Here is a 17,212-nt window from a genome sequence, read left to right on the forward strand (position 1 = left end):
TACATACGACCAGTTTAGTGCCACACTATGTCATTAGGGTTATCCAGAGGGCACTGACATTTATTCCAGTCATGGCCACAGCACCGCCTGGAGGCTAAGTTTTGTTTGACTTATCTTTACTTACTTTTATTCAGATGTTTTACATTGATTTTTGGAAACTGTACATGTCTACTGATGTGCGCTAGCAAACTGGTTGGAGTTTGAAATTGACACCAATATTTGGCAGCGCTCAGCATAGAGAGTTTATGACAGTGTGTTCAGGAAACAGAAGCCAAGAAAAGGGAGCATCTTAGACTCAAATCACTGTTACTCATTCTTTCAGCACGGATATGATTACATGTCACCTCACCGTGAGAGTTATTCAAGTAACAGGGAAGTTTCAGCCCAGCATATTAGGTCACAGAAAAGAGTCTCAGGCTTCCTAATCAGTATCTTACCTACGATCACTTACCTGATGTTCATTGCTGAGAGAAAAGATACTTCCGTCCAAGTAAACTGGAGGTTTGAACAACGTTGCTTCAGTAGTCATTCAATTAAGGTATGTTGTCGTCATAGTTGAATCAGAAAATAAGCATTAATCAATTAAAAAAACGGAAAAAAACCCAACAACTCTGTTCTTACTCAGTGGTTAGTCCTAACTAAAACCATAAACCTAAATTAGGATAAAATGATGTAAAATGAATTAGAAACTATCGAGGAGCCCTTTCTCTTTGTTTGATAGTCTCACACAGCTGGCTTTCACTGAGCAAATGGCTGCCAATAGAAACTCATGAGGTAACCACATCCCATCTCTGGTGAAAATATGAGTAAGCTCCACTCACATACCGAACAGTCCTGCAGCCTACTTTTCAGGTTTTACATGGGAACAGTGACGCATGTCTTTTGTCGGTTGTTGGACACTCCTACTGCTCATTGACGGAGCTGAAAAGCAGCTGACGCTGTAGGTTAGACTTGGCAACACCATGGAGACTGTAGGCCAAGGAATCTGATACACCGTCACAACAATCGCATCTCAGCCCGTCAGGCAAAAATAATTAGATGGGGTGGAATAGTGATTCTCAGTAATGAGGTTCAAATCGTCACTAAGCCCCTAAAAGGATTGAAATGGAATGAAAATAAATGCTGAAAAATATTAGTAGATTTGTGTTGGGTGAAAGGTCAAAATCCATACGTGGCATTAGATGTTTAACGGACTTATTACTCAGTCAGCTGTGCTGTTATTGTTTGCAGTCACACCCATGTCCTCATATGCTCTCTACTGGTGCCCTTTTTAATCCTCTGGAGTTCTGCTACTGTAACGGGTAATAATAACTGACTCAGCATGGTGACGTCTGAAGACTTAGTGATATAGATATCTTTAAAAAGCACCAATGAAACTATCTGCCTGATTCCACTATTAGTAGCTGGTTGAATCTGTGTGGAAACCGTGTGAACTGATCTTCAGAGGAATACAAAATTCCCCCAAATCAGCTCTTGATGGAACAACGTGATATTTCAGTTCTGGGGACCTTAAACCAAAATAGAAGCTTCGTATCGAAGGCGCCCCACTGCATACCTAACTCAAGAAAGATTTATAGTTCAGCTTTCATTTCCACAGTGCAACGACAACTTGCACATACTGACAATAATGAATCTGCAACTCAGGTATTGACACGTGGAATGTTTTTGCCATTTCAAATTAAGGGGCTGATCTAAGAGATACCTAAGTCTATGTATTCATAATCGATACCTGAGAGTGCAGTTTCGGCAGGAAGTGTCTTGTGAACGCTACACACGAGGGAGCAGCAGAAAGACTGTGGACAGTGGAGCGGGTAGGAGCGTTACGCTTTGTTTGAAAGAAAACGAGAGAAGGAACGGCGAAACGAGTGAAGGACACACTAAAATTGGGATTGGGAGATATACATATGCATATCGTTACAGCATAAATGTGTCAACCATCAAAGATTTTGCCATTTATACCATAGTATCCCTGTAACATCTCTGTGCGTATCAAGCTAATTATTGCAAATCAAGGACCAGGATTTTATTTGAATTATTTGATGTCAGATATTTCCCCTGCTGTACCTCTTAATTGCCTTTTAAGGAAATGTACAAGATCATGATATACTGTTTATTGGTATTACAATAGAAATAAAACTACATATAGGCCTACAGAGATGGAGGATTGTATCCATATCACATTGTCAGCCAATGTTATTGTTCTATAACGTGACACTGAAATGTAGAAAACACAAAATAACAAGGACTCACACTCAACTAAAAACACTTGAATGCCACACGTATTGTGTACCTCCCATGTTGTAAGTACATCATCACGTATATATATATATATATATATATATATATATATATATATATATATATATAATTTATGCACACAGTAGGGGAAGAATCAGGTCAGAAAATTGTCTCCATTTTATTTTTTGCCAACTTTGTGTGAGGTATTAAGGTAATAAGAGGTCTGGACAGCAGCCCCTTCGCTCTGAGGGCAATACATGAAAAACTGAGCCCACTATAACCCCGTACACATCTTAAATGCATGCAGGTTACAACATGGCAGTGAGCAGTTCAATGTTTGAATGAATGTTCTGGTTAAAGGAAGATGGAAGAGTGCCGTGATTTGGGTTAATGGCCGCCCCAGCTCGATAGGGGGCAGAGTGGCGAAACCTCTGCAGCATGGCGCCTCTGCGGCTCATCCTGTGGCACGGTATTTACGGAGCATGCGCACGACGTCTCTTCCTTTTCCCAGTGCAGCGGAGTCAAGCCCCCAGTCTGTGGCTCCGGGCTCCTTCATAAGGAGACAAAAACACTGCAAAAATGGTTTGTAATTCGTCCCAATACGTGTCTACATGTGTGCCTAAGACATACATCGAGCGCTGTGTGGTGTCAGACATTTAAAAACATGCTGCTGGTGTTCAGATGAAGATAGATTGAGTCCTGCTAATGCTTACCCCCGGTCTGCTTAAACGTGGCCTAATGGCTGCCCTCACAAACTCAATGCTTCCTTTCTCCTGCAGAATATTTTGGTTGTGATATTTTCCTTCGTGTGTGACCAGTGAGTCCTTAAATTCACGTCCCCCGAATTTCCATGTCCTACACCTTCACTATTGGCTCGTTTGCTGCTCGCGAACACTGCGTAGCGGTTGAGCTAACTCCTCGTTCATTTGCACTGGTGGAGGTGGCTAATGTTAGCTTGGTCCACCGGTGACAGCGACAGCTCAGCCGCTGTGGACAAAGTACTCTTAACGTGAAGCTAGCTTCATATTTCTGTGTGTTTTATCCCTGACGCTAAGTTTGATGCGTGTCCTCTTGCAGGGTTTTGTTAAAGTGGTGAAGAACAAGTCCTACTTCAAGAGGTACCAGGTGAAGTTCAGGAGGAGGAGAGGTAAGACCCCTCCCCCCCCCCCTCTTGTGACAGTCATGCCAGAGCTTCGTGACATCTCGAGAGCAAGCTTAGTGTCATTTTTAAACTTTTTGTGTGTTTCATCCTAGAGGGAAAGACTGACTTCTTTGCCCGCAAGCGCCTGGTCGTACAAGATAAGAACAAGTACAACACACCCAAGTACCGGATGATCGTCCGCTTCTCCAACAGGGACATCTGTTGCCAGGTGAGCAAGCGCTGAGATTACCCGGGCTTTTTATCTGAAATGACTGGGCTCAGCTTTTACCTGTTGACATCGTTGAGCTGACGGTATGTTAATGTGGCCTGCAGTACGCCATCAATGGAGAATCAATAAATGGCCTTTTTCTGAGTAACTTGAACGTAGTCCAAATAAACGTGGTCGAATCACGATGTGGAGTTTTCCCCAATTGTTTTCGGATTGAGCGCTGCAGCCTTGCATCAATCCCAACTGCTTTACATTGTATGCTGTACTATAAATACTCGTCAAGGCTGTTGCGGTCCAGATCAACGTGTGCGTTTTAAATTGATTGCTTGTGATTTGCGTTGCAGATCGCCTATGCCAAGATTGAGGGCGACATGATCGTGTGTGCGGCCTACTCACACGAGCTGCCAAAGTACGGGATCACCGTGGGCTTGACGAACTACGCTGCAGCCTACAGCACCGGTCTGCTGCTCGCCCGTAGAGTACGTACAAACATCTGTTTACACACGTGGTCCCACGGTATCATATTGAACTTAAGTGCGTTTTCATGGTGAATGGTCTTTTTATGTTTTTTTTTTTTAATCCTAGGTTAACCTGAATGAGAGAAATTCTGCTGTACCGGGTGACTTCTTTTTTCTCGCCCTCAGCTGCTGAACAAGTTCGGCCTGGATAAGGTGTACGAGGGCCAGGTGGAGGTGACGGGCGACGAGTTCAACGTGGAGAGCGTCGACGGTCAGCCGGGCGCGTTCACCTGCTACCTGGATGCCGGGCTTGCCAGAACCACCACGGGCAACAAGGTGTTCGGCGCTCTGAAGGGGGCTGTGGATGGAGGCCTGTCCATCCCACACAGGTAACCCGTCGCAGCACACAGCTGATACTGTCCTTGGTTGTGTGAGAGAAATGAGGCGTCATTCTTTTTTTTCTTTTTTTTTTTTAAGTGACACCTTGAATGCGATGTGTCGGGTCAGACTGGTGGAAATACTTGTAATTTATAGTGTGCGTCTTATATTATAGAAATCTAATGTTGCTGCTTGTTTTTTTGGTCTTGTAAAGATTTTTTTTTTTTTGTGGGAGATATTTAGATATTACAAAAATCACGTTAATGATTCAATTTGGGACACTTTAATTATCCAGAGTTCTTATTAATGTTATCAGTTGCACCTCTGGTTTTCAAACCGAGTCAAAATGTTTGTTGCCTTTTTAATGCAGGCCGTCTTTTGCGACGCTTTTCTGTTTAAATTGTTTTATTATATTGGTTTGTTCTTAAGCTGAAGAGCACAGACAGCCTGTCGCATAAATGAACTTGACTGAGGTTGGATATTAAATTGTAGTGCAGTGAAGAAACGCTTCGGTTGGTATTACCTCGCCTGTCAAGGTGATGTGGAAGTAATTCGAGGCATGTCTGTGACCGCTTTGACAGATATTGAGCTACGGTCGGTTTAATCGGGGCTTTGGTTTTTATTTTTTTTATTTTTATACATTCATGAACTATCTAAATGAAATCACAGTGAACTCTTGAGGGCTTTGAGTAGGACGGAGGTTGTATAACAGGATCCAGCTCGGGTTGAATGAAAGTTACTTGTTGAGTTTCTTGCTGCGTGAAGAGGCCTGTGAGTTCTTTAGTCATCAGCCCCCCCTCCTCCCTCCCTCTCATCCTGTCGGATGTCTTCCAGAGGTGGCAAATTAGGACGCTCCGAGTTTACATGTTGGCTTCATCTGTGCACTTGTACGATGAATGAAACACCTGGTGTTGCACTTAAACTCTCATCTGACACGTTCACAGCCTGAATCGCGGCCGACGCGGCGTCTGATGTGTGTTTCCCGTAATGCAGAGAAGATGATTCAAAGACACAAGTTGTTGAGAGACTCGATACTAAAACATGGATCCGTGTGGCGGGTTCTGCCACCTAGCGTTATTGGGCAACCCTGTAGCTGACTACGCTTCAGGGTCGGCGTGGTGGATCTGCCTGCCTCACATGTGGAGAGGTGGTTCCGGCTCGTTTGACTATTGGATTTGAAATGCCGTCTGAACAGTTTGCTTGAATGCAGAAAACGCGATGACATGTTGTCACTATGAAGCCGGTGCAGATGGGGCCCATACAGAATTTAATGCGGTTTGGATAACGCACAGGAGTTGGACCATGATGCAGTGCTGTGTTCATTGTGCCTTGACACAAAGTCACACGGTCCTGCTTGACTATTTTGAATATTGTCAATTCAATGTTTTTACTGCGCCTCCTGGGATTAACTTATTTTTAATTATGTTTTTCCAGCACCAAGCGCTTCCCTGGCTACGATCCAGAGAGCAAGGAGTTCAACGCCGAGGTTCACCGCAAGCACATCATGGGCATCAACGTGTCCGAGTACATGAGCTACCTGATGGAGGAGGACGAGGACGCGTACAAGAAGCAGTTCTCCCGCTTCATCAAGAACGGAGTCGCCCCCGATTCGGCAAGTCGCCTTTACGCCGCGTGAAGCTGTGCTCTGCTGTGCTCTGCTGTGCTCTGTTGTGCTGCGTCTGGACGGTGGATGTGAACCAATCGACTCGTGGTGGAAGAGCTTCCGTCTTATCAGCTGATGTCATTAGTGATTCATCAGGAGAAAGATCCGGAGTCATGGCACAGTGATCACAGCCGTTCCCTCGGGACAAATGCATAATCGGCGAACGATTAATCTGGTTTTGGTCCAGTTGGCGCTTGTAATAGATGACGCAGCTTGCACTGTTAAAAATAAATAAGTTGGGCGTTAAAAAAAACCCAGCTTAAATTCAGCCGTAGCCCCCGTGTAATTGGGAAGTGGCTCCGTTTGTCCCAGTAATTCATGTTTATTAACATGAGCGTCATCTAAAAACATTCATTCTCAAATCTTTCCAGTGGAAGGATTTCATGTTTTTGTGACTCTTGGGCCGTAAACCGCACCAGAGAAGCAGGATGTAGCGATTGTCTCTGTAGAAAAAAAAGTTTCAGGATTGAAACGGCGTCTTTAGACTGCTCGTTAATTCTTGGTAGTTAACGAGCAGTTAATTGTAAGAACACAGAAAGAGCGAACAATCTGTCTAGTTAGAATCTTCAGTTTAAATTTCTCGGATTACGAAACTACAAATATTTGGATCTTCATAACGTATCTGCCGTGTGAGCGAAGAATTGAGTTGCACCCCATAATTCTGATGACTCATCTCCTCTTTCTGACAGATTGAGGAAATGTACAAAAAGGCTCACGCTGATATTCGTGAGAATCCAGTCCACGAAAAGAAGCCTCCCAAAGAAATCAAGAAGAAGAGGTGAGAAATGCTGATGCGTTACAATACTTGTGTCAATGACCATAGTGTAGTACAGTTTGGAAGTGCAAGTTGGCTCTATTTGGACACCAGGAATGTACAGTAAGACAAAAGACTGCAAATGCTAATTGTGCTGCGTTTTGTGTGAACTAGGTGGAACCGTGCCAAGCTCTCTCTGGCCCAGAGGAAAGACCGCGTCGCCCAGAAGAAGGCCAGCTTCCTCCGGGCGCAGGAACAGGAGGATGCAGACTGAGGCGTCGGTCTGCTCCGTTCCTCATGTGGAAATTTGTTCTAATAAATCTATCGAAAAGGAGTCACGGCCTCTTGTGTACTTTTTTTTTTATATACTTAATGTGTCATTTATTAGCAGTGTTGGGGGTTTCTTGAGCCCCTTATTATTTTTAGGAAAGTTTTGTCATTTAACCACTTGATGGCGTCGTGGCTTATAGGCCGATTTGCTTGTATGAAGAGAAGGGAAAAAAAGCTGAGTCATGAAATAATTTCTGCAAACAGAAACCAAAGGGTAAATCAGAAAGTCGAGAGCTCACAAACTACTACTACTACTACTACTACAGGGTGCACTGCAAAGGGTTAAACGCTCACTGTTCAGGCTGGTACAGTTCAGTCAAATTTATTGATGGGTCATTGTCACCGTTTCAGAAAAAAAAATTTGCACTTGCTCATGTTGCTCCAGTATATTAAAGTTAACTTTAAGACATAACATGAAGGGCGACATTCATTGACAACTGCTTTGGGATAAAATGTCAGTTACACGTCGAGATGAATAAATACGGGGGAATCGTGTACTCCTGTCTGCACAGTGGAAAACAGTCCCAATATTTTATTTCATAACTGAAATGAAGGAGTCTGAACGCGTGCCGATTTTATTAGGAGTCTTTCGTGTGAGAGATTTTCTTCCACAGTAAGCTCTTCAGATTGTTCAGAATCAGCGAGTGCTCGATCTCCATCTGTTCCGCCGACCCTTTCAGCGCGACGCAAGCGTACAGCTGCTTCTCGAGCTCCTCCCTGACATCGGACGGGGCGCCTCTCAGGATGTAGTCCTTGAGCGCCTCGCAGGCTTTGGCCAAGTTGGGCCTGGTGACCTCGGGTGTGCAGCGGTGCTTGGTGAGGTCGCAGGAAGTGAGGCAGTCCGCCCCGTAGAGGCAATCCTCGTCCGCATCGCAGCGCTGCTGCCTGACGTCTTCTTGGAAGATGGCTTCGGGAACGATGTACCGCGCGTCCATCACCTTCAGGTCGTGCCGGTCGTTGTAGCCGAAGCTGGCGGCGCTCACGTCGCACATGAGGAAGCTGCCGAAAGTGCCGTGGAAAACGTCCTCGACCAGTTCCAGCAGTCCGATGGAGATCTTGGCCTTGTGTGGCCAGGAGGGGGTGAACCACTGGTCCATGCTGCGGCGCACACCCGCGGGAATCCACACCTCGATGATCCAGGGCAGGCTGATGCCGTACAGGGGGGAATGTGGCACCTTCTCCATCACGTACAAGTCTCCGCAGAAGCCCAGCAACTTGGGCGTGTGCTCTCTGTCTTGCAGGACCAATGCCAACAGGAATTCATTGAGCTGCAGCAGAGCCCACGTGGAGCGGGCCTCGGGCAGCGAGATGTGACCGTCTTTGTTGGCATCCGTTATAGACAATACTTGGGTCGCCAGGTCAGCAATGTTGGCCTGATCCCCCACTTTAGCCTGTACAAGAAAAGGAAAAAGCTTTAAGGCAAACCAGAGCTTTTTCAAGCTAGACTCAATGCTGGATTCTATTTGATCTCGTGTTTAAAGCTGCAGTTGGTGACTTTTATAAAATATCTTTTAATTATATTTGCTCACACGGTCACTCAGTAGTACATGAGACGGATAATCTGTGAAAAAAAAATCAGGTTCCTCTGTCTTCTTTTAATGCTCCTAATGGCGTTTTAAAGATTCTACCACGCCCACAAAGAAAACAACCAATCAGAGCCGAGGAGTCTCCAACGCAGCCGTCAATCACCGGTCCCAATTTTCTGTTACTCTGTCTATTTCTCGCCTCAAATGTTTTCAAAGACATACTTCAGTTTACTGTTCAGCCGTAAAATGAGAAAGAGCGTGACCCGGCCGCCATGTTGAAAATGACTGGAGCAAAACGCACTCATTTTACAGCTGAACAATACACTAAAATATGTTTCTGATCACATTTGAGGCGAGAACAAGTCAATACAATTATTTAATGGGGGGGCTTCCTGACCTTAAGGTGGTTGAGGATCATCTCTCTGAACTTTTCCACAGAGGTCCCCTTGGTGGGCTTGTTGAAGGCCGACGCCTCCTTCCTCGGCTCCATCTCACTTCCCAAATCGTAATGAGGAGCCTCCTCCATCTGGCACTTAACGACTCCCTCCAGGTCTCCCCAGCTCCCAGAGTACACCTAGAGTACACAGGGTAGGCCTGAGGTGCAGCTGGATTCACTCCAAGCAGACTGGAAAGGAGTATTTGATGTAAGAAATAATAAAAAAAAAAAAGACTGACCTGGCTTTTGGGCATGGCAGTGAAGCACTTCCCCAGGTAAAGCGTGTCTTTCTCGCAAAGGCTGCTGCAGGCCGAGCCGTCAATGACTCCTTTCCTGTATTTATCGCACTGAAAAATACAATGGAAGTGTTGGTCAGCTGCATAAAGGTAACTGAGGGGGGGGGGAGAAAAACAACATTATCAAGCGGCAAGAATATAAGACGTACAGAATGTAGAACAAGGTGTGGGTGGGTCGGCGATGCGTGTGCGTACTCACTATTGAATTTTTACATTCGTGCCCGCGACACAGCTCCGTGTAGGACGAGTACTCGACGTACACTATCCAGCTGCCCACAAACACGGCCAGCCAGGAAAAGAACAGGTACTTCATATGCAGGTAGGAAAATTTGGCCTGTTGGAAACAGATTTCAAGAGGTTTCTGTCACTCAATTGGATCGTATATTAAGGTTCGGCGGCATATCGGTGCTCTAAATGAAACACTCAGCGTTTCAGTGCATTAAGCTGGCCCGGGGGTGATCTGAGGCCAGACGGAGAAATGGAGATGAGATATATCAAAATGGAGATTAATGAGGGGATGAGAGTCATGCTTGTTGTTAAAGGCCCGGTTCATCAGTCCCTTCATTCATGGGCAGAAGAGCTCACAGTTTTTATTTGCAAAGACCTTTGCATTGTGTGTTTTGTTTTTTTTAGAAGCGATGTTAAGTATGGGTATCTGCACAATCCAGGACTGAGAATGAACAGCCATGAAGATAAAATCACTACATTGCCGAGCCGTAAGGGTAGACAATACACCACCTCCACAGGTCACCCTGCTGCCGTACAATACAGATGAATCCCCTTCTTCTTCTTCTCTTCTCAGGCTGTAAGACTTCCCAACTCATTCGTCCTTCACCAGGATTGTTTTTTTTTGTGTTTTTTTTGGTGTAGCACTAAAGGGACTCCATTTCCTGTGCAACCCCCGTGGAGCACTTTGGCTAACGTCTTAGGATCGCTGTCGACGAAACGGAACACATGTGCTCAGCATGTGTTCTGTCGACCTAACCTAAAAATATCTAAACTTTGAAAGATTACAATACACGAGCCAATATGGCAATCTTTTAATTGATGTTTACAGTGAAAGTCATTTGCTCTATGAGTGTGGGAACAGGCCAGTTGGTGGACTACAAATGAGCTCCCAAGTGAGTTGTGTCACTGAGTACATCATTAGTGCATTTGCCTCTAAATAGGTGCTCGGTAATTAACGGTAAATGGTGTTTGCGGTCTGGCACAGCAACAGTGGAACATTTAGAGCGACTCCAGCCTCATTACCTTGTCTTTTGATTTTCTTTCTAATTCCCCTGCTGATGAATACAGTCTGCTTGGATCAATAATGGCAGTCTTCCAATTGGAGAACAGGAGTTTTTAACAGTACTTCCATTATGGATTATTGCACTTGACAGTGATGAACTCCCCCTGCTTCCACTGTCTGCTCCTTTCAGTTCTAATTGTCTTTATTGGGCTAGGTATCGCTACCCCCCCCCCCCGCCCACACACACACACACACACACACACACACACACACACACACACACACACACTACTTTTACTTTCTGTAACACTCTGTGCTTCATCTTCGTCTGGGATCTTTCTGACAACTTTACAGTTAAATGTAAAATAGCTCATTGGTCACTCTTTTCCTATATGCACTCAAACTAATAGATAAAAGCAAACTTAGAAGCACAAGATGTGGGGTTTTCTTTTCAGCGTTGGCAAAGAGATTACATTTGTATGTGTCTCTAAATGGATTCCCCATCCATCTGGTGCCTTTGACACCACAGATAATACAGAAATAGAGCTTTCAGACAGCCTCTATATGTCACTCTGTAATCTCGTTTCTCTCCAAGCAGCGGTCCTTAATCTCATGTTGCTCTGTTGTTTTTAGGAAAAAGCATGTCAGTATATTTTTCATGTCAGGGCTGTAGCTATCAGTGAGGACGTAGAGGTCATTGTTTTCTTCATTATTTCTGGGAACGTCTTTATTTTCTTCTCTAATTCTGAGAATTTAACAACGTGACGAGTTTACACTCTGCGGTTACACAGGATTTGTATTTGAAGGCTAATTCTGATCATTTTAACGCTTAATATCTTCAAACCTGCATTATTTTACTTTTTGGCCACTTGGGGGCAGCATCACAACCTGTCAATGGGTTACCAATTTACACATCTGGTCACCCGAAGTAACTAAGTTCAACATCCACGTTCCTTTAAGCTCTTTAGTCTTTAATCTTTAGTGGTATACGTGTCCTTAACTGTTAAATGCAATGCTTTGTTTACCAGATCGTCATTAACCTCATCCTGCCTGCCGCTTGGTGCTGAGCAGGAAGTGTACTAAACCAAAACAGCGAAGTTGTCAGCCACAAAACAAAAAACAACGATCTGAAAGAAGCTGTAATAATCCGTAGAGCCGAGAGAAACTACAGTCGTGTGATTATGCTCTGTGGGTTCGTTGCTATGAGCGACTCCTTTCACATTTCACACAGGGACTTACTCAACTGTTGGTGTAAAAATATTGATTAGTGCAGCTTTAAGTTGAACTGTTTTGGGCAATACAATACCTTTAATTAAAACATAATGAAGGGATTTTGAATTTCTTCACTGTAATTATATTCTGGCAGTGCGGAGGCTTTGAAACAGCATTTAAAGGGGACATAAGGGTCTTAAAGAGACAGGCACTAAAACGGAGCGTTTCAGACAGAGGACGAACACGGGTATAATGAGACAGACAGTATAATAAATATAAAGTGTTTTTTCTTTACTTTGAAGCATGTAAACATGTTACAGTAGAAACCCAAAATACATAGGAACATTCAAAATGAGCATGATATGTCCCCTTTAAAGAAATTTACAGAAAATATGATTTAACAGTTTAAAGTTTAGGAATACAATTATTAAAAATAGCAATCGGTACATTTCACAAGCTTTTGAGTTGCGCTGGAGTGATAACTATTAATTATCAATTAAATATTAGTATTTCTAAAAGTCAGTCACATCTTTGATTCCGATCCGCTGACAGCTCCTCTGTGTTTTCTGGTTTACGGTCTTAAACCAGTCTACAAAAATCAAACATGTGTCAGAATACAGTCACCTCTATGCATTTTAGATTACTGCCTGACAGCTGATCGTGCTGTTAAAGAAACAAGTCCAATTGACAGATGCCTTTATTGTACAATACAAATCATCTCACAAACACCCCTCAGAAATGGCAAATGATCAATGACAAGCAATTTAACTCATGTGATTTAAATATGGTTTCTGCTGCTTTATTTATTGACTGGTATACTTACAAATCTGACCGTGCTGGCCCGCAGAAAATGTAAAAGCAGGGACCACACTAGTGCTGCCAGTAGCTCCCTATCGATTTTTCCGTAGGTGAAATGCATCAACGGCAAAAGCATTATGGAAATAACACTCTGTGGGGGAAACAAACGTATGGTCGGCCTTTTTCCAAATCGATATAGTCTGTGGCTTTCATTTCAACTCTGGCCGATGCATTTCTATCTCCGGGATTATGTATTGACCCTTTGTGAAGGGAGAGAATTACACAAACATGGCTAATGAGGTGATATCGATTGTGGCTGCTGTGACAGCTATTAATTAGAGACTGACTGGGAGCTGTGGCCATGTGCTGAGGTGGGTGGAAAGAAACGGTCTGCCTCGATCTGGTTGAACTCCCCTCCTAGTCTGCACCCCACCCACAGCCTCAACTCAACCCCCCGAAGGTTCAGCCATACATTCAAAGACTCGAGCGCTGTACGGTTGCGGCGCGCAAGCTCACGTTGAACCACTGAGGCAGAGAGGAGATTAAAGCTGATCAAGAGCAGCACATTACTGTTCTGACACTTGGCTTTTGCAGCCTGCACACCCATTCATCCATTATGTATGATTATAAAGCTATCCCTCAGAGGCTGCCGGTTAATGGGCCGCCGCGCAGAGCCGAGAAAGACATGATAACAGAACGACGGACGGGGCTGAGGGAGCGAATAACGGCATACAACCGCAAATAGTTTGCGTGACAACATATTGAAATCGAAAGAAAAGGCTTGTTGAGGACAACCTGAGAGAGTTATGTAGCATGCCTCTCCACTTGTCACAGACTCTCTGAAGGAAAAAAAAAGAAGAAGAAAAGAATGCCACACTGTCTGCACAGACACTACAAAGATCTGAGTCATCACAGTCCAGACAGCAAGCAACCCCCCCGCCCCACACACACACACACACACAAAGCCAACATTTCCATGCTGACTCAATACTGCGACAATAACACATGTGAACATTGCTTTATCAGCAGTTGTTCTGTCTGTCATGGTGCCGTGATTCTCACCTAACCCCCCCTCCCATATCTGAACCAACAAGTGCATCGTGCAAAAATATCCCAATACGGCTGCTAACGATTTACCTCCAACATCCATTTGGTCTGATTCAACATCATCTCAGTTTGTACTGGAGTGTATATTTACAAAGCCTCAAAATTGTCACCTGGAATCAGTCAAAAAGTTGGGTTATGAAAATGTTCTTTTTCATAACACAAGAACTTTATCTTTCCATCTCTGTTGTTGTGAATGCACGTCAGTGTTTTTTGTTTGTTTTTGATTTAATATGCAGAAAAGGTTGTAGGACCAACAAAATGTCAACAATTGGCAGTTTGTGCAACTTGAAAGTAATAAATGAATCTAATTAATGGCCGGGAATTGGAGTGGATTCTGTGCACTCACCTAGAGGATATATGGTAGACATCATTTCAGAAATGATTCCATGCTGAAATGCTCCCTTTTGAGGACATTTTTTTTCCACATGTATTCATATTTGGACAAAAATGATGTAACAATTCCTGTTAAATATAGGTTACTGTAACTACTACTGTAAGAAACAGCCATCAAAATGATAACTTGTTCCCTCTCAAAACATCATCAGTTATGTAAATAATGTCATCTGCATATAAAACAAGCAGATTATTATTTTTTTATTATGGTTAGTAACAGTAAATTTGCATATTCTGTAGAACAAAAATAGATCTTCCCACCTGATCATGTTTGATACTTTGAATTAGGACCCATGGCAAACATGAACTCTGTAAATTCTTCCATCTATTAAAACTGGATGAGCAGAATACAATGATATTTTAAAAAAAAAGCAATAATTAAGACAGAAATATAAAACAATAATATTAATTATTTTGGAGAAAAACAATCGACAAAGTCATGAAAAACTGGACTGACAGAATAAAGCACCAGTGAGCTACAACAACATGTTTACCTCTGGGGTCTGCAGGTGGGATTAAGGTTAAATATAAAATGCAGAATATTACCACAAGGTAATCTATGAAGTGAATACAGCACATCAGCGAGAAAAACTGCGACAAGGAGCCTTTAAATAGAAATGGACATGATAAAAAAAAACTAATAATATGTACGACTTGTTGAAATATTGAATTGCACTCAAAAAGGTACATTTTTGGAACGAGCAAAGCTCTTAACGTCATGAAAACGGTCTCAATGGATGCCACAGCATTAGATAACTCATGGGAGTTTTCAACAGGCACTACATGCTTTCACACGATCTTTGCATCACCTGTGAAGGATGAGCACGAACAGTTGTGCTCAACCACAGACCACAGTCTGCATAGGAAGAAGAGCAACGTTTCCATCTTGCAGGACTCGTCAGCTCTTGTGTTTCAGTGGAAATAGCTTCTCTCCGAGGATCACAGACTGACACTTCTTAAGTTGTCACCGGAAGGCTGAGGTGGCCTAGAAAACGGAGCGATGCGGGTGTCTGTCTCCGGAGACTGGCTGTGTCTCCCTCTATTCACTGCACTTGACAGATGTTGTCTCTGAAATGCATCGGGGGCAGGCGGGCAGGAAGCACACGCCGGCGGCTCATCTTTCGACCAAAATTAGCCGAATGTCTCAAAGATACACAGCGGAGAGCTCGAGTCAGACTGGTCTGATGACGCAGCCGCGGGGAGGCACTTTGAAACACTTTGAGCCAGCTGGGGAATGTGCTCCAGTTGACTTTCTATCAATGATCTAACTGTGTGGACCTTAAATGTGGGTTTCCCGAGACCTCCACGTGTCCTTGAGGGGCTTCCCACCTCCAGCAGAGTTTAATTTGACTTATGAGGAAAGCCACAGTGGACTTCACCTAATTCCGCTCACATCAACCATGTTACATAATGTTCAACATCTTCCAAGATGAGGAGCAGCAGCGCCGTGTCATATGCAGGTCTATGGTTTTATGTAATCCAAGTGAATGATGGTAAAGCGCTTACTGTTCTGTGGTACCCCGAAGAAGGACTAAGTGCATGACTCATGTAATGTACGGCGATACTAAAGTTTTGCAGCCGCAGATACAGTCTCTGTACCAGCACGAGGCATCATGGATGCGGTTACTACAGCAACGAGGATCAGGAGGCTGGTTGAGCCGTCGAGCATCAAGTGACTTTAGGATTCTGTCAGGAAAAGCCTTTACAGTAACGCCTGCAAATTGCCACCAATCGATGTGCGAAATGAAGGTCAAATGATAAAGTAGAATAGTGCTGTGAATGAATCAGTCGCATCGCCGCCTTATCTCTACATCTGACACCTGAGTGTATACGGAGACACAGCGTACATACACAGAGCCGGGGTCGATTCCCAGTTGGACTCCAGAGTGAGGAGGGATTTCCCAGAAGCTTACCTGGATGTGCGGCGGCTTTCTGAAGAGCCCCCATGGAAACAGACCTCTTGCCATGGCAAACGGAGAACATCTCACACGAGCTGTCGAGGGAGGGAATTCGGCGCACGCTTCGCGCGGTGTCGGGCAACGCCTATAGGACTAACCCTGGACATTTTCCGAGCACGGAGCATTACCGATTCTGTCGGCAGCACCGTGAATGATGCGTGTTTGGAGGCGGGCGACGCGCGGCGGCGCCAGACCAGAGCTGCGCCGTTCGACTGCAGCGAAGTGAGGCTCATATTGGCCCGCGATCACTCCTCGGGGCGTTTTGGCCAATTACAGGAGGAGGATGGGGAACAGTTCGCAGCCTTCAGTGTATGTTTTAATGTAAAAAGATGGATGCTGACTACAGGCACGCTGGGGCTCCTCCAACAACAATCTTGAGTCTTCGTGAAGATTTCGTTTCCACAGCAGATTTGTTTAGGTGACAGACAATTTGGTTGTGTCTGTTTTTATTTTATTTTTTTTTAGCATAAATTACATAACATTCACGAGTGTGTGAAAACCACATGTGTGCATTGCTTATTTGAAAATCTATCTATTTATTTTAGTGTGATTTCATATGTGAATTTAACACACGTAAGACAAATGAGCTTTACAATAAATTGCTTCATGCAGAAAAATCACATTTCATTAAAGCTGCACTAAGTAACGTGTTTTGTATGGATCTGGGTGAATACTGGATTCTGATTGGCTGCAGAGTGTACATTCATTCCTGGTAATAGAGACCCACTAAGTACAGTAGTTCCAGTGAAGCTGTCTGTTCACCATTCTAAATTATTAAATTTTTTTTCTGCGACCAGGAGGTGTGTTCATGCGTTTCAGGCAGGAAGAAATTCTTTAGGTCGACATGTCACAGGACTCTGTTCACTGATTGGCTGTGGGGACTCTCTGGCTGCAGCTTGCAACTAAAAGTTATTAAACCATCCCCAACTTTTAGGTTGGCCGCGCTTCGCCGCAGAATCCAAATAGCAGCTTTCCGTTTTCCTTCACCCATAGTGCGTATAGCTGTATACCGTTATCACCATATACTCTGCGGTTCTTCTCACCTCCAGAGCTTTTTAGTGTCT

The 17,212-nt window shown here is 44.0% G+C and overlaps 3 protein-coding genes across 3 annotated transcripts in view; 1 reads left to right on the forward strand and 2 right to left on the reverse strand.

Moving 5' to 3' along the window:
• The window catches only part of evi5b (ecotropic viral integration site 5b), a 28,235-nt gene extending 27,696 nt beyond the window's left edge, over positions 1 to 539 (reverse strand). The window contains exon 1 of the mRNA XM_068707926.1: positions 452 to 539. Coding sequence (XP_068564027.1) covers positions 452 to 529 — 78 coding nt within the window. The 5' untranslated portion in view covers positions 530 to 539. The remainder of the gene's footprint in view (positions 1 to 451) is intronic.
• Positions 540 to 2,731: 2,192 nt separating this feature from the next.
• On the forward strand, positions 2,732 to 7,195 carry LOC137870533 (large ribosomal subunit protein uL18). Its single transcript, XM_068707919.1, has 8 exons — positions 2,732 to 2,820; positions 3,316 to 3,385; positions 3,493 to 3,608; positions 3,953 to 4,087; positions 4,253 to 4,455; positions 5,879 to 6,056; positions 6,797 to 6,885; positions 7,036 to 7,195. Exons 1-8 carry the CDS (start codon positions 2,818 to 2,820, stop codon positions 7,133 to 7,135), a joined length of 894 nt encoding a protein of 297 aa, XP_068564020.1. The 5' UTR covers positions 2,732 to 2,817; the 3' UTR covers positions 7,136 to 7,195.
• Positions 7,196 to 7,507: 312 nt separating this feature from the next.
• On the reverse strand, positions 7,508 to 16,355 carry dipk1ab (divergent protein kinase domain 1Ab). The gene is made up of 5 exons (XM_068707920.1): positions 16,104 to 16,355; positions 9,649 to 9,783; positions 9,393 to 9,500; positions 9,115 to 9,291; positions 7,508 to 8,582 (listed from the first exon to the last, which is right to left on the reverse strand). Exons 1-5 carry the CDS (start codon positions 16,155 to 16,157, stop codon positions 7,770 to 7,772), a joined length of 1,287 nt encoding a protein of 428 aa, XP_068564021.1. The 5' UTR covers positions 16,158 to 16,355; the 3' UTR covers positions 7,508 to 7,769.
• Between the last annotated feature and the right edge of the window lie 857 nt (positions 16,356 to 17,212).

This window comes from Cebidichthys violaceus, unplaced genomic scaffold, assembly GCF_023349555.1.
Source record: "Cebidichthys violaceus isolate CVI_PGR_0920_01 unplaced genomic scaffold, fCebVio1.0.p SCAF_13, whole genome shotgun sequence".
Classification (NCBI taxonomy): Eukaryota; Metazoa; Chordata; class Actinopteri; order Perciformes; family Stichaeidae; genus Cebidichthys; species Cebidichthys violaceus.

Bases quoted from the DNA above. Each gene is read 5' to 3' on its own strand.
- LOC137870533 (XM_068707919.1), top strand. The intron at 4,456-5,878 runs GTAACCCGTCGC...ATGTTTTTCCAG, and splicing joins GGCCTGTCCATCCCACACAG to CACCAAGCGCTTCCCTGGCT. The intron at 6,886-7,035 runs GTGAGAAATGCT...TGTGTGAACTAG, and splicing joins AAAGAAATCAAGAAGAAGAG to GTGGAACCGTGCCAAGCTCT.
- dipk1ab (XM_068707920.1), bottom strand. From the start codon at position 16,157: ATGGCAAGAGGTCTGTTTCCATGGGGGCTCTTCAGAAAGCCGCCGCAC. The intron at 9,501-9,648 runs GTGAGTACGCAC...TGTATTTTTCAG, and splicing joins ACGAATGTAAAAATTCAATA to TGCGATAAATACAGGAAAGG. The intron at 9,292-9,392 runs GTCAGTCTTTTT...TGTGTACTCTAG, and splicing joins CTGCCATGCCCAAAAGCCAG to GTGTACTCTGGGAGCTGGGG.